This window comes from Lolium perenne, chromosome 4 (assembly GCF_019359855.2).
Source record: "Lolium perenne isolate Kyuss_39 chromosome 4, Kyuss_2.0, whole genome shotgun sequence".
Classification (NCBI taxonomy): domain Eukaryota; kingdom Viridiplantae; phylum Streptophyta; class Magnoliopsida; order Poales; family Poaceae; genus Lolium; species Lolium perenne.
This window is the reverse complement of record NC_067247.2, coordinates 130,017,055-130,029,336: the sequence shown is the minus strand read 5'-3', so window position 1 is coordinate 130,029,336 and position 12,282 is coordinate 130,017,055. Positions and strand designations below refer to the sequence as shown.

The window sequence follows — 12,282 nt, the reverse complement described above, 5'->3', positions numbered from 1 at the left end:
ACAAGGGACGGGATACAACTCACACCTACATAAGTGAACTAGTGCAACTACTCCTCATCCTCGACATCGATCGGGACGTAGTCGTCGGGTCCTGCCTCCAGGAACTCGTAGTCCTCCTCCTCGGTGTTCTCGTCCTCCTCAAAGTCGTTGTCGTCGCTCAGGAAGGCGTCTCCTCCCTGAATGTCGATGCCTCCATCGTCATCCTCCAGCTGACGAATCTGATCCTCCTGGGCCTTGACAGTGGCCTCTAGTGACGCGATCCGGGCGCGAAGGCGACGAATCGTAGCGTCCTTCTTGGCATGCTGCTGGCGAAGGCTCTTGCGGTCGTTGTTGAGTAGCTTGATCGCCCCACCCTGCTCGGTGATGTGAGCATGGGTCTGGTTCGCGTAAGAGCGAGTGGCATCGAGGTCCCTCTGAGTCTGGTAGATCATGAAGTCCAGGTGCTCAGCATGGTGCCTCAACTCCGGGTGCGGCTGCAGCTCCATGGGCACTCCCGCAGCATCACGCCTCACAAGGTGGGCATAGCGAGAGGCGAGGATGCGCACCACGTTCTGTCCACAGAGGCGCGCAAGTGCCTCCTGAAGGCCACGTGCGAGTCCGTCGAGCCAGTTGCTCTCGCGGAAGGAGAAGAGGATCCTCTCCGAGGTGGGAGGCTCCATCTTGCCCCTCAAGTCGGCAGTGATCACCCACTGCAACTCTCCTCCGGGCGTGTCGTCCAGCTGAACCCCGTGGAACTCGGGGTGTGGGCGCCCAAGGAAGTCAGAGACGGCGTTGAGGTCGTGCTCGAAGATCAAGCTCCCTCCGTTCCCAAGCTGGTAAAACTTGGTGTTGATGGGTTCATTCGGCTCCATCTGAAAGAGAATTGGATGAGTAAGTTAGAGAGTGCAAGGTGTGGCAAAATTTTAAGTTGATTCAAATACGATAGAACATGATTCATCAAATTTTGGCAAAGTCTCAAAGACAAGAGTGTAGTAAATTTTCACAAATATTTTCTTTCATTTGAATTTCAAAGTTAAGTTTTTCAGAACGCCCATTCTAACTAAGGTCTTCTAAGGTCAAACAATGGCTCTGATACCAACTTGTCAACACCCGGATTTTTAAGTCCGGATGCCTATTATGTCATACATCATAATCCCAGGAATATTGTTGTTGCGAGGCATAATAGTTAAGTATCATAGTCATCATTCATTACAAACCATAAGTCTTACAAGTTTGGAATCACATGATCCATATTACATGAATAGTTGATCTATTGATCAACGAACAATCACAAGTTCATAGTTCAACATAGCGGAAGCGTAAGATACAAGGACTCTCTAGTCCACAGGCCAACGCTTGACGTCGGAAGACTCCTAGTTGTCGTAGGCGTCCTGCTGGTCGTCTCCTTGTTCATCTTCATACTCTGGCCATTTGAATAGCCAGGGACAAAGCCGTGAGTACTCTAAGTACTCGCAAACTAATACTAATGTAAGTGCTAGACATTCTAGTATGGTTTGCTAAGCTCTAGTTTATTTGCATAAAGCTATTTTTAGTTCACAAAGTTTGAGAAAAGCTAGTTCATATGCTAACTAACTCAAGTGGGAACATTAGTGTCATTCCCACCATTCAAGTGGTGATTTCAATTCAATTCACCACAAGTCATTTCACCATCACCTTTCAACATCATTTTTTCAAAGATATGACATCGGAAACTGTATGGCCTTTCCAACCGTCCGTAACCGTGGACGCGGCTATTCGAATAGGTTTACACTCTGCAGAGGTTGCATACTTGTGCCACAACATTTGATTTCATCCGTCGGGATTACCCCGAATCATCGTAACACAGTACGCGGATCATCAACCATAACCTTTCACTTACAAACCCTAGTATGAGCACCTCTCCCCATGAGCTTGGCCTCCCAGTGAAGACCAATCATTAACCTGGGAACTGCACAGGGCTTGGCCGTACAATTCACCTCAATTTCACATCATTTCTCAACAACGGAGGCAGCCTCAAGCGTAACCCCTATGACGTGTGTTCAGAGGGAACCCATACTAAGACGCATAAACTTCCAGTTAAGCCCTACACATAATCAGGTATTGTGGGGGTACTTAATAATTGGAAAGGTATCGCATTCAAACCAACATCATTGTTTATCAAAAATCACCATCTTCTCTTGGTCATATTCACCTTCAAAAATCATTCAATGGAATGCATCTTCATTCCAAGGTTTCAAATTCATTTCAAATTCACATTGTTCCCATCTAGAGTAGTCAAGTTTTATTTCATTAGCACTAGCTCTAAATCATGAGGGGTGCTATCTTGCCTTGCTTGGAAGAGACTAACTTCACTACTCTAGTAACCAACTTGTACTTTGACCAAAGTTAACTATAGAGTAACTCATTTAGAAAACAAGTAAAACTTGTAAAGTAAAAATTGGGGATAGGATCATGTAAGAAAAGGTAAGCATCATGGTGCCTTGCCCCAAGGGGGCTTTGCACTTTGCAAGAATATTAGCTTGCCTTGGTAGTTCTCAAATTGTTCCTCCTCCTCTTGGTAGCAACCTTCTTCTTCGGCGTACTCTCCGGTGCTACCGTCTAAATTTGAATACGAGTATAATTACTCACTAATTCAATGGCTATTCCATACATCACATATAAACACACAAACTATTCTATGCACACAAAATAATCTTGTTAGGTGCATGGGTTGTGTTGTTTAAATAGAATTCACTTCTTTGTAGTTAATATGTAAATGATAGTTTCCATAGGGTTCTTGAGAAATAATTTCCTCTCATTGAAATCTTCTTAAGATTTAATTTCTCAAACAATCCTAGATGAACTCATATTGACCTTAGTCAAATGTTCATCATCATTATTTGGGAAAATGATTTAAATGAGGTAGATCACCTCATACCATTCAATATCACTACATATGATTTAAATCTCAAGTAATTCATATAAGAGAGTTTGGGACCAGGGGTCCAAACATCCCATGAATTCATGTGAGACAAGTTTAAATGAAGTATAAGAGTCCACATAATTTACTTTAATAGTTTTGGACAATATCAACTAGTTAAACTAGTCAAATGATCCATTAATTAAACTAGAGCATGATCATGCAAAGTGACCACACCATTTTATTGCATAAACAATTAGTGTAAGTCAAATGTGAGCTATTAGAGTTGGAATTAACTTAATATCTATTTTGGTTGATTTTTAATAATTATTTGAATAGGGAAAAGTCCCTACCTTGTTATTTTTATCACATTAATTCTACAAAGAATCTGGTCATGGGACCAGTGGCATGTTGTAGATAATTTCTCTAGCTTTCCAACAATATAAAGTTCATCCATTTTGGTTTAGCCAATTTCAATCTATTGAATTTCAAAGTGGCAGCAGTATTCAAAATCATTTGGAATTAATTAAATCGAGTTTGAATTATAAGGGCCGGCGGGAAAAAACTACTGGGCCAGATTCAAACTGAACGGCCCAAGCCAGCCCAGCCACGGTCCAGTGACGCGCGGCGCGCTGACAGAGGGTCCCGCATGTCAGTGACTCACTAAACCCGAATCGGTATGGGCGAGTGTGGTGCGTTGGATTAGATCGAAATCTAACGGCCGTGGTTCATCGTCCCGCCGGCGAGAGGGGAGTTCACCGGCGGCTCAGGTAGGGGGTCGGAGGGCTTACGGTGGCTCCAGCTAGGGTTGGCAATATGCTCGGGGAAGTGGTGGACGACGGCGAAGCGGCTGGTAGCAGTGGCGGAGCTCGAGGTGGTCTGGTTCGCCGTCGATTTCTGCAGGGCTTCCGCGGCGGCGATCTTGCAATTGGCCCTTCTCCGGCGTGAATCAGATGAACGGTGGGGTGGTTGAGTGGTTGTGAGAGGTGGGGAGTCTGGTGGTGTGCTTGGATCAGCAAGGGGAGCTCCCTTTTATAGCGTTGCTTGAGTGCTGCGGGGCAGGGTGGCGGTCGACCATGGCGCGGCGCTTCCGGTGGCTGGTCGAGCTAGGCGAGGGTGTAGCGGTGTTCTACGTGTCCAGGCGAGGCGAATGGCGGCGACAGCTCGGTCGAGGAGGGCCTGGTTGTGTCGCATTTCTTCCAGGTCTGTCGCGCCCGCGGCGGAGTAGGGTCTCCTTCTCCGGTGGCGGTGGGTGCGGGTCGTGGTCGAGGCGTTGTCTGGCGGCGTCCAGGTGTCGTGGTGATGCTCAAGGCGTCGAGAGCGGGTCCAGGGCGAGAGCGAGGTGGTGGCGCGGCGCGTGTACTGAGCGCGTCCATGGCGTGCATGCGCGACGCGAGCGGCGTCCAGGGCGTGTGCTGGGCGCACGATCTCCGGCCATTGTCGTCGTTCTCGTCGACCATGGCGGTGCTAGGGAGGGCTAGGCGATGCGGTGGCGCACGGTGGCGAAGTGGCCAGGGCAGGGATGCAAGGGAAGAGAGGGGAGGTCGTCGGGCTCGGCGACATGGCCGGCATGGCCATGCCCTAGCTGCTCTCCTCCTCTCCTTAGCATTACTATGCACCATTTAGGGTTTGAGGGGACCAGGGGACACAATGGTGTAGGTTAGGGTAATTTAGGTGGTGTAGAATCACTATTTGCAATAGTTGCAAATAGTGCCCGATTTTGTAATTTGCAAAAATATCCAAATTTGAAATAATTCAAATGGTGAACCTTTTTGAAATGTGAGTGTTGAGATAAGTTGTATTTGACCAGAGGTGATTAGAGGTGGTGATGGAAATTTGGAATTTAATAATTTGCAAAAATTGGCTAAGTGGAGAATGTTCCATATGTTAAAAAGTTGGGACTTTGGATGAGCATGGCTCATGATCCAAGATGATTTTGGCATGGTGATCTTTACAAAAGTTGTTCACCTTGATGTTGATTTTGAAATGGTGCAAAGAGTTAGCAAGATTTGGCTTAAGAAAATTGAATGGCAATGGCTCAAAGTAGTGATCAGACTATAATTGTCAATTTTGACCATTATCATATGTGAGCTAGCTTTGTGTTTGAATTTCATTTGGAATTGTAATTCTTTGATTCCAAAAGTTGTAATAAGTGTTTAATAACATTATTCAACTAATGGTGAAGACCAAATAGGTCTAGGGTCAAAATTTATAAAAATGCCATAGGGCATATGTGAGGGTTTTTAGGGTTTTTCATTTAATGGATTTTCTCCTTCTTTGATTTATTGGGTTGGTGATCTTAATATGATCACCTTAGGGTTTTAGAGCATATCAAATACAAGTAATAGCAATCATCATGGCATATCAATCAAATGCACAAGTCCTATGCATGGTGCTATGTGCAAATTAAAAAGTTTTTTGTTGGTTTGAAATTTTGCTCTCTGGAATTCTCTAACTTTCTTTTTATTGAAATTTGGGGTGTTACACCCATGATTGCTTTCGAGAGGGCAACTCATTCTCCAAACCAGTAACAACACCAAGATCACCAGAAGCAGAAGCTTGGATAAGATCTAGAGCCGAGTTGATCTCTTAGAACTGTTGAAACATAGGGGGCACATATAACATAATTGCTCTTTCAGTATTCTCTGGGGCAACATCCTATTGCTGCAAAATCATATTCTCCTCTAGCTGAAACTCCATGAGAACATCAACAACATCTTGAACTGCAACATTGCCATCAACAACAACAGTACTTTCATCCTGGTGTGCAACAAATCCATCTGGGATGGCAACATTGTCCTCAGGCTGAACCACAACATTTGCATTAACCATAGCAGCATCTTGTAGTTGTTAAGCTAACAAATCTGCTTTCTGGAGGATGGCAGGTGGAGGAGGAATAACATCTGCTAGCTCATTCATCGTGACAGTCTGAACCACTGGTGAAAAGAGTGGGCATTGTGACACCAGACGTGGAATCAGCAGGCTGCACATTAACATGGTCAAGAGGTTGCTCATGCCCTAGCCGTGGGGCAGCTGGTGCTTCATTCCATCCATTAGCATGATATTCAGGTAACACAAACATATAGTTATCAGGGACAAAACCACCACGTAGAGGATGGGGGTTTCCATCTATATGCATTGGGCCCTCATTGGCCGGAATAACATCAGCAAATTCAGAATTACGGATGTAAACATGGGCAGTGAATCTACCAACAAGTGGTTGTCTGAAAACAACATCGTGAGGCACAAGCTGAACATAGGAGTATGTGGCATAAACTAGGATTCTACACCTCATCGTATCACGAGAGAATCAATAGTGAAAGTCGCCAAAGGTATTAACCGCCTCTCTAATACCACTGTCATTACGAAAATCCATAGGTACTCCAACAAACATAAGCCATCCATTACGAGCTCCCTGATGAACACGATACCTTGGCCCCTCATTGTGGTTCTCAAAGCGAATAAAATGGATTGGCCCAAAATCCCTCAAAGGATGATCAACTAGAGTAGCACGGGCTACAGGGCTACGCATCTGATATAGACCAACTCCATAGGACTAAGATTGAAAATTTATCACCTCATAACCAAGGCCGACGATGAAGTCATGTGCCAGGTGCAGCAGATCATGGAGTCTTGAGTTGGAGGTTCATGCTCCACCACCGCCACATACAAGGACTCAAACTGATCTGGGAAAAAGGTCGATGGCGTGACGAAGGTCGTGGGTAGATGGAGGGCACCGCCGTCGATGATGGCACGTCGCCTTGGAAGGAATCGGTGCAGATCTAGCTCAAAGTTTGCAATTGGAGCAGTAGAGGTACTCCCAGATGCTTGAGGTGGCGCAACACAAGGGTTAGAGGAACATGGGACAGAGGTAGTTGGGACGACGGGGGTTGACGACAAAGAAGGGGTAGCGTCGCGGACATCAGGGGATTATGGTACTTATTTTGGTACCCACTTCTTTAATTGATACGGTTTGTTAAGACAGGTCTTCTATTTATGGTCATAATTGAAGCAGCCCTGCATTAATCTGTTGTGTCCAAGATCGTGCATTATGACCCATACGCAAGCGCCGCTGAAAATCCCAATATGTCCAAGCCTAGGCTTCAACCAGGCTAGCAAGCCCATCAACTATGTCCTCCCGGGCGAGCAAAGCAGAAGATCTATCTTGTACAACTGAAGGCCCATAAGGCGCAGAAACTAACGGCCCAGAAGAAACCGCCAAATTTGAAATCGGGTCTAGCGCCGTAGGAGGAGGGAGATCAACGGAAGTAGTAACCGTCCCTGAATTTTTCGCCGACACCATTGGGATTGGATCAAACCTACCAAAACAGATCGGTTGTTGTTGGCTCGCAGGCGGCGAGGCTTGCCGGAGCTGTCGAGGCAACATTAACACGAGGAACATAAATTGGCACAGGCACAGACTGATGACGAGGATGCCATCTAGAATGTTGAGGATGATGAACCCTACGTCTAGCTCTAGAGACCAGGATCCATTGCCCCGCACAATCACGTTCCCAAAACGAAAATTCCCACATCTAGTTTGTCCCCCCAAAACTCCAAAGATGATAAAAGCATTTGAAGTGGGGTAGCTATAAAACTTTCTAGCAAGCCAGAATAACACCAACAGCTTTAGAAGAGGCATAAAAAGAAAATACCATGTCCCTTAGCAGCGAGATCTTGAGATCATTTCAGTAGCCTCCTGTTGCAGCTTCAAGTGCCAAAGAAAGAGACTCCTCATCGAGCCTGAAAGTTGATGTGCCAAAGGATACCACCATGATGAAGTTCCCTGAATCTCTAGAAGGATGAACCCGAGAACTGAGAGTCCTCCAAACATGAGACGCCAAATCTTTCCCGGGGAAGAAATCTAGACCCAGAGAGATCGCCGCGTGCACAGGCATGAAAAGTTGGTTGAGAGTGGAGGGGAGAGAACGTGGATGAAGATGGCCGGAGTGGGGAGGCTAGGGAGAGGGTGTGGAGGGCTAGATCACCGGCGTCAAGGGATCACCGACAGTAGGTGGGGAGGGGTGGGAGAGGAGAGAGCCATTGCCATAGTGATATTCATTCATGATCAAACAATGATACTTAATCATTCTCAGGTTTATTCCCGATCCACTCTCATTGTATCTTGTTATTCTTAGTCGCATATTTAGACAAATATTCAGGACGCAAAGACGGTATCACCAGATATATATTCTCCTAGGTTAGTATATTTATTTTACCAGTGAAATTTTTTTCAACTTAGAATTTTTTTGACAGGTAACGTCCACTAAGCTTATCCAGTCAGTCATGAGTCATGACCTTTCCCACCGTAGGCCTTGCATGCTGCCAAACACTATTCTGTTGCGGAGGCGGACAAAAATGCGTCACCATTTCTTTGTTCATTCGTGGTACATACACACACATGTGAACTTCGTACACGAATTGAGATCGTCCCCGAGATCCAGTCGATAACAGTTTATGCGTCACACGGACTGGGTCCAAGATTCTGTGCCGAGGGATGCATATTTATCCACTCAGAGTACGTACTTCCCCGGACGAAAGAAATTACACTTGGTACACGTACGACGTGTTCCCCCGTTTGTAAGAGATTCGATCACGATGCTAGAATGAGCTCAGCGGGCTGCTACGGGAGTGGATTCCGGTAGAATGTGCTGGTTATGAATGATGGGGTCGCACGTGCACCATGATAGACAAAGAGCTGGTAGAGATCATTCACGCTACTAGCACAAGTTGTGAAATTTATATTCAAACGTTGTACGCCTCCAACTCCTCTTTTGCGTTTTCAACGTACTGCCATGTGTTAAGAGCATGGTTGTCCGTTTGTGGCGACCGAACCGGTGTGTGAGACAGAGAGGCGACCATGAAGTAAACCCGTCTAGGGTTTCGTTTTCTCAAGTGGCGGATCCAACCCATTCTTTAGGATGGGGCTAACCTTACATGGGGTAGTCATTTCCCCCTTTTCTATAGCTTGCATATGGGCTGGACCGAATCTTAAGGTGGAACCAAGTATCGAAAGCCTTAGGGTTTTGATGTGGCAGACCATTGACTTCACCGGTCGGAGGGATTCTTGTTCTTTCTTTAGTTTATTTTCAGTGTCTTCTTCGAGATGGCGAGGTAGCGGCTACATCCTCAAGTCTAAATAAGGTTCTCTCAGCTCTATCCTTGATTCGTTGGTGCGTATAGCGTTGTTGGAGTAACCGTGAGGTTGTGCGTCCACGGGTCTTCTGGATCCTTTCTTTTCTTCTTATTCGTTGGTGTGGTTTTAGGTCTAACTTTTCCGATCTATGAATCTCACCTTTGACGATGTTTGCTACTCTGCCACATTGGTCCTTTGGGGCATTAGCACGACAATTTGTTGATTGTGTACTCCAACAAGCTTTCCTACCACAGATTTTGCCCATCTTCGGTGATGGAGGGGCGAGGAAGGAGACACGACTTCCGGCTCGCTCTAGTATCTTTAGTCGTCGCCATGTGATCTAGAGACAAAATTTTAATTTTAATTTATTTTTAGGTTCTTTTTAGTACAATGAATGAATGTCAATAAATCGGTGGACTTTTTTTATCAATTTTTTTTAGTACGCCTAGCTCAAGTTGGGGTTTCAACGTACTACATACTTGTGTTGCGCTATAAACAAGCATACCTCAGGCCACGTAGTACCTACCGCTACCGTACGCAACTTGCGTTAACAATAGAGCGTTGGAATATACTAGCACAAAGTATCTCGTGGCCTGCTTGCTTAGCCAAACTTTAACTTTTGTTGTGGGAAGCCAGACTTTGATTAAGAAATTGGATCATCATTAGTACTTGTGATGAAGCTAGCGGCCGGGTACTACATGCATGTGGGGTGTGTTAGAAGTCTACATAACTAAGCACTGATATACTACGTACTACGTGTGACGTGTCATTCTGCTTTACAGCTTATAAAATAGAAACGGCTGCAACCGCCGTTGTGGTTTACAAACTGCTAACGTAGCTTTAGCACAAAGTACAAACTATAGTGTTCCTCAAAATGTGCAGCTATATACTAACTCCTCCGTATGCGTCACGAATTACGACCAGTTTCTACCTGAATAGATAACTGAGAACTTTGGCCCCATGAAATTCAGTGTGGGTCACGGTTCCCGCCAGCGAAAAGACGCTCTGCGTGGAGCCGCCTCCGACGATCTCTCCTACTCCTATAAGACCCAGGCTCCATCTTGCTCGACGACCCGCCATTATCGCAACTCACAAGTCGCCGGCCTCGATCCTAGTAATAATCACGAGAGAACCAAGAGAGGGGAAAGCGCGCGAGCGATCGACGATGACAGGAACGGCGCCGTGGCACAAGCTCTCCGAGGCGGAGGCCGCCGTGAACCGCTCCGTGGCGGCGAGCCGCGTGGGGAGGTACTTCAAGCTCGACGCGCGCAAGAGCTCTTTCACCAAGGAGCTGCGCGCCGGCGCCGCCACCTTCCTCACCATGGCCTACATCATCTCCGTCAACGCCGCCATCCTCACGGACTCCGGCGGGCCGTGCACCGTGCACGACTGCACTCCGGTGCCGGGCAACTCCACGGTAGCTCCTGGGCCGGAGTGCATGGTGGGGACGTCTAACCCGGGGTACCAGCAGTGCCTGGCGCGCACCAAGAGCGACCTGGTCGTCGCGACGGCCGTGGCCGCCATGGCCGCCTCCTTCGCCATGGGCGCGCTCGCCAACCTCCCGCTGGCGCTGGCCCCCGGGATGGGCGCCAACGCCTACTTTGCGTACAACATGGTGGGCTTCCACGGGTCCGGGTCCATCCCCTACCGCACGGCGCTCGCGGGGGTCATGCTCGAGGGCATCGTCTTCTTCGCCCTCTCCGCCGTCGGCCTCCGGTCGAAGCTGGCGCGGCTGATCCCGCGCAACATCCGCCTCGCCTCGGCCGTCGGTATCGGGCTCTTCCTGGCCTTCACCGGCCTCCAGGCGAACCAGGGCCTGGGCCTCGTCGGCGCCAGCCCGACCACGCTCGTCACCCTCACCGCCTGCTCCGAGACCGACCCCGTCACCGGCGCCTGCCTCGGCGGCACCCTGCACAGCCCCACCTTCTGGCTCGGCGCCGCGGGGTTCCTCCTCACCGCCACCTGCCTCGCCAGGGACGTCAAGGGCGGCATGATATACGGCATCGTCTTCGTCACGGCCGTGTCCTGGATCAGAGGCACCAGCGTCACGGTCTTCCCGGACACGCCGGCGGGGAATGCCGGCTTCTCCTACTTCAAGAAGATTGTCGACTTCCACACCATCGAGAGCACGGCCGGGCAGCTCAGCTTCGGCGGCTTCCGCCACGGAAACGTGTGGATCGCCATGCTCACGCTCCTGTACGTGGACGTGCTCGACACCACGAGCACAATGTACTCCATGGCGGAGTACGGCGGGTTCACCGACGGCGCCGGCGGGTTCGAGGGCGAGTACCGGGCTTTCCTCGTCGACGCCGGGTCCACGGTGCTGAGCGCCGCGCTAGGGAGCACCACGGTGACGACCTACATCGAGTCGACGGCGGGGATCAGGGAGGGCGGCAGGACCGGGTTGACCGCGATCACCGTGTCGGCGTGCTTCCTGGCGTCGCTCTTCTTCTCGCCGCTGCTGATGAGCGTGCCGCCGTGGGCCGTCGGGCCGTCGCTGGTGCTGGTGGGCGCCATGATGATGCGCGTGGCCAAGGACATCGAGTGGGGCGACATGAAGGAGGCCATCCCGTCGTTCGTCACCATGGCGCTCATGCCGCTCACCTTCTCCATCGCCAACGGCATCATCGCCGGCCTCGGCGTCTACGTCGCGCTGCACTGGTACGACTGGGCCAGCCACGCCTGCGGCAGGGTGGGGAAGGCGCTCGACGACCGCCGGAACCAGGTCGCCGCTGCCACGGCCGAGGTCGGCCCGGCGCAAGACGTGTGACGTCATGGTCATAGTAGCCTGTAGCTGTTGTATTTCTTCTTATTTTCCCTAGTTATTGTTATGTGTTAGTTTGGACCCAGAGAGCAGCTGTGAATGATCGACATGGGATTTAGGACTAGTAGGAGGAACTGTTTAAGCTCGATCTGTGCTTGGAGAAAGGTAGTGGGAACTGGGAAAGACGAGATTCTTGATGTACAAGGGGATGTCTGTACTTTGACCATCATGCCAATGTCCCAATGATTCCGCTCGCATGTTTATTTCCTGACGAATTTGGACAATGTAAAGCTGATAAGTTGTACTACAGGTATTTTTCGAGGGTCAAAGTTATCACTAGTGGAAGCATGATGGCCTGAAAAAAAACTTGAGGTGTGTTTGGTAGACTACATCTATTTTGCGCTCTTGGGGTGTGCCCTCTAAGGGCATCTCCAACGGGGCGACCCCGCACCCGCGCGTCCGGAAGGGTCAAGCCGGACAAAATTCCGGCCCAACGCGGGGCCG

General features: G+C 48.9%; 1 protein-coding gene across 1 annotated transcript; it reads left to right on the top strand.

Annotated features, from left to right (window-relative positions):
* Positions 1 to 10,082: 10,082 nt before the first annotated feature.
* Positions 10,083 to 12,049, top strand: LOC127293892 (adenine/guanine permease AZG2). The gene has a single exon (XM_051323600.1). It carries the CDS (start codon positions 10,180 to 10,182, stop codon positions 11,782 to 11,784), a length of 1,605 nt encoding a protein of 534 aa, XP_051179560.1. The 5' UTR covers positions 10,083 to 10,179; the 3' UTR covers positions 11,785 to 12,049.
* Positions 12,050 to 12,282: the final 233 nt, after the last annotated feature.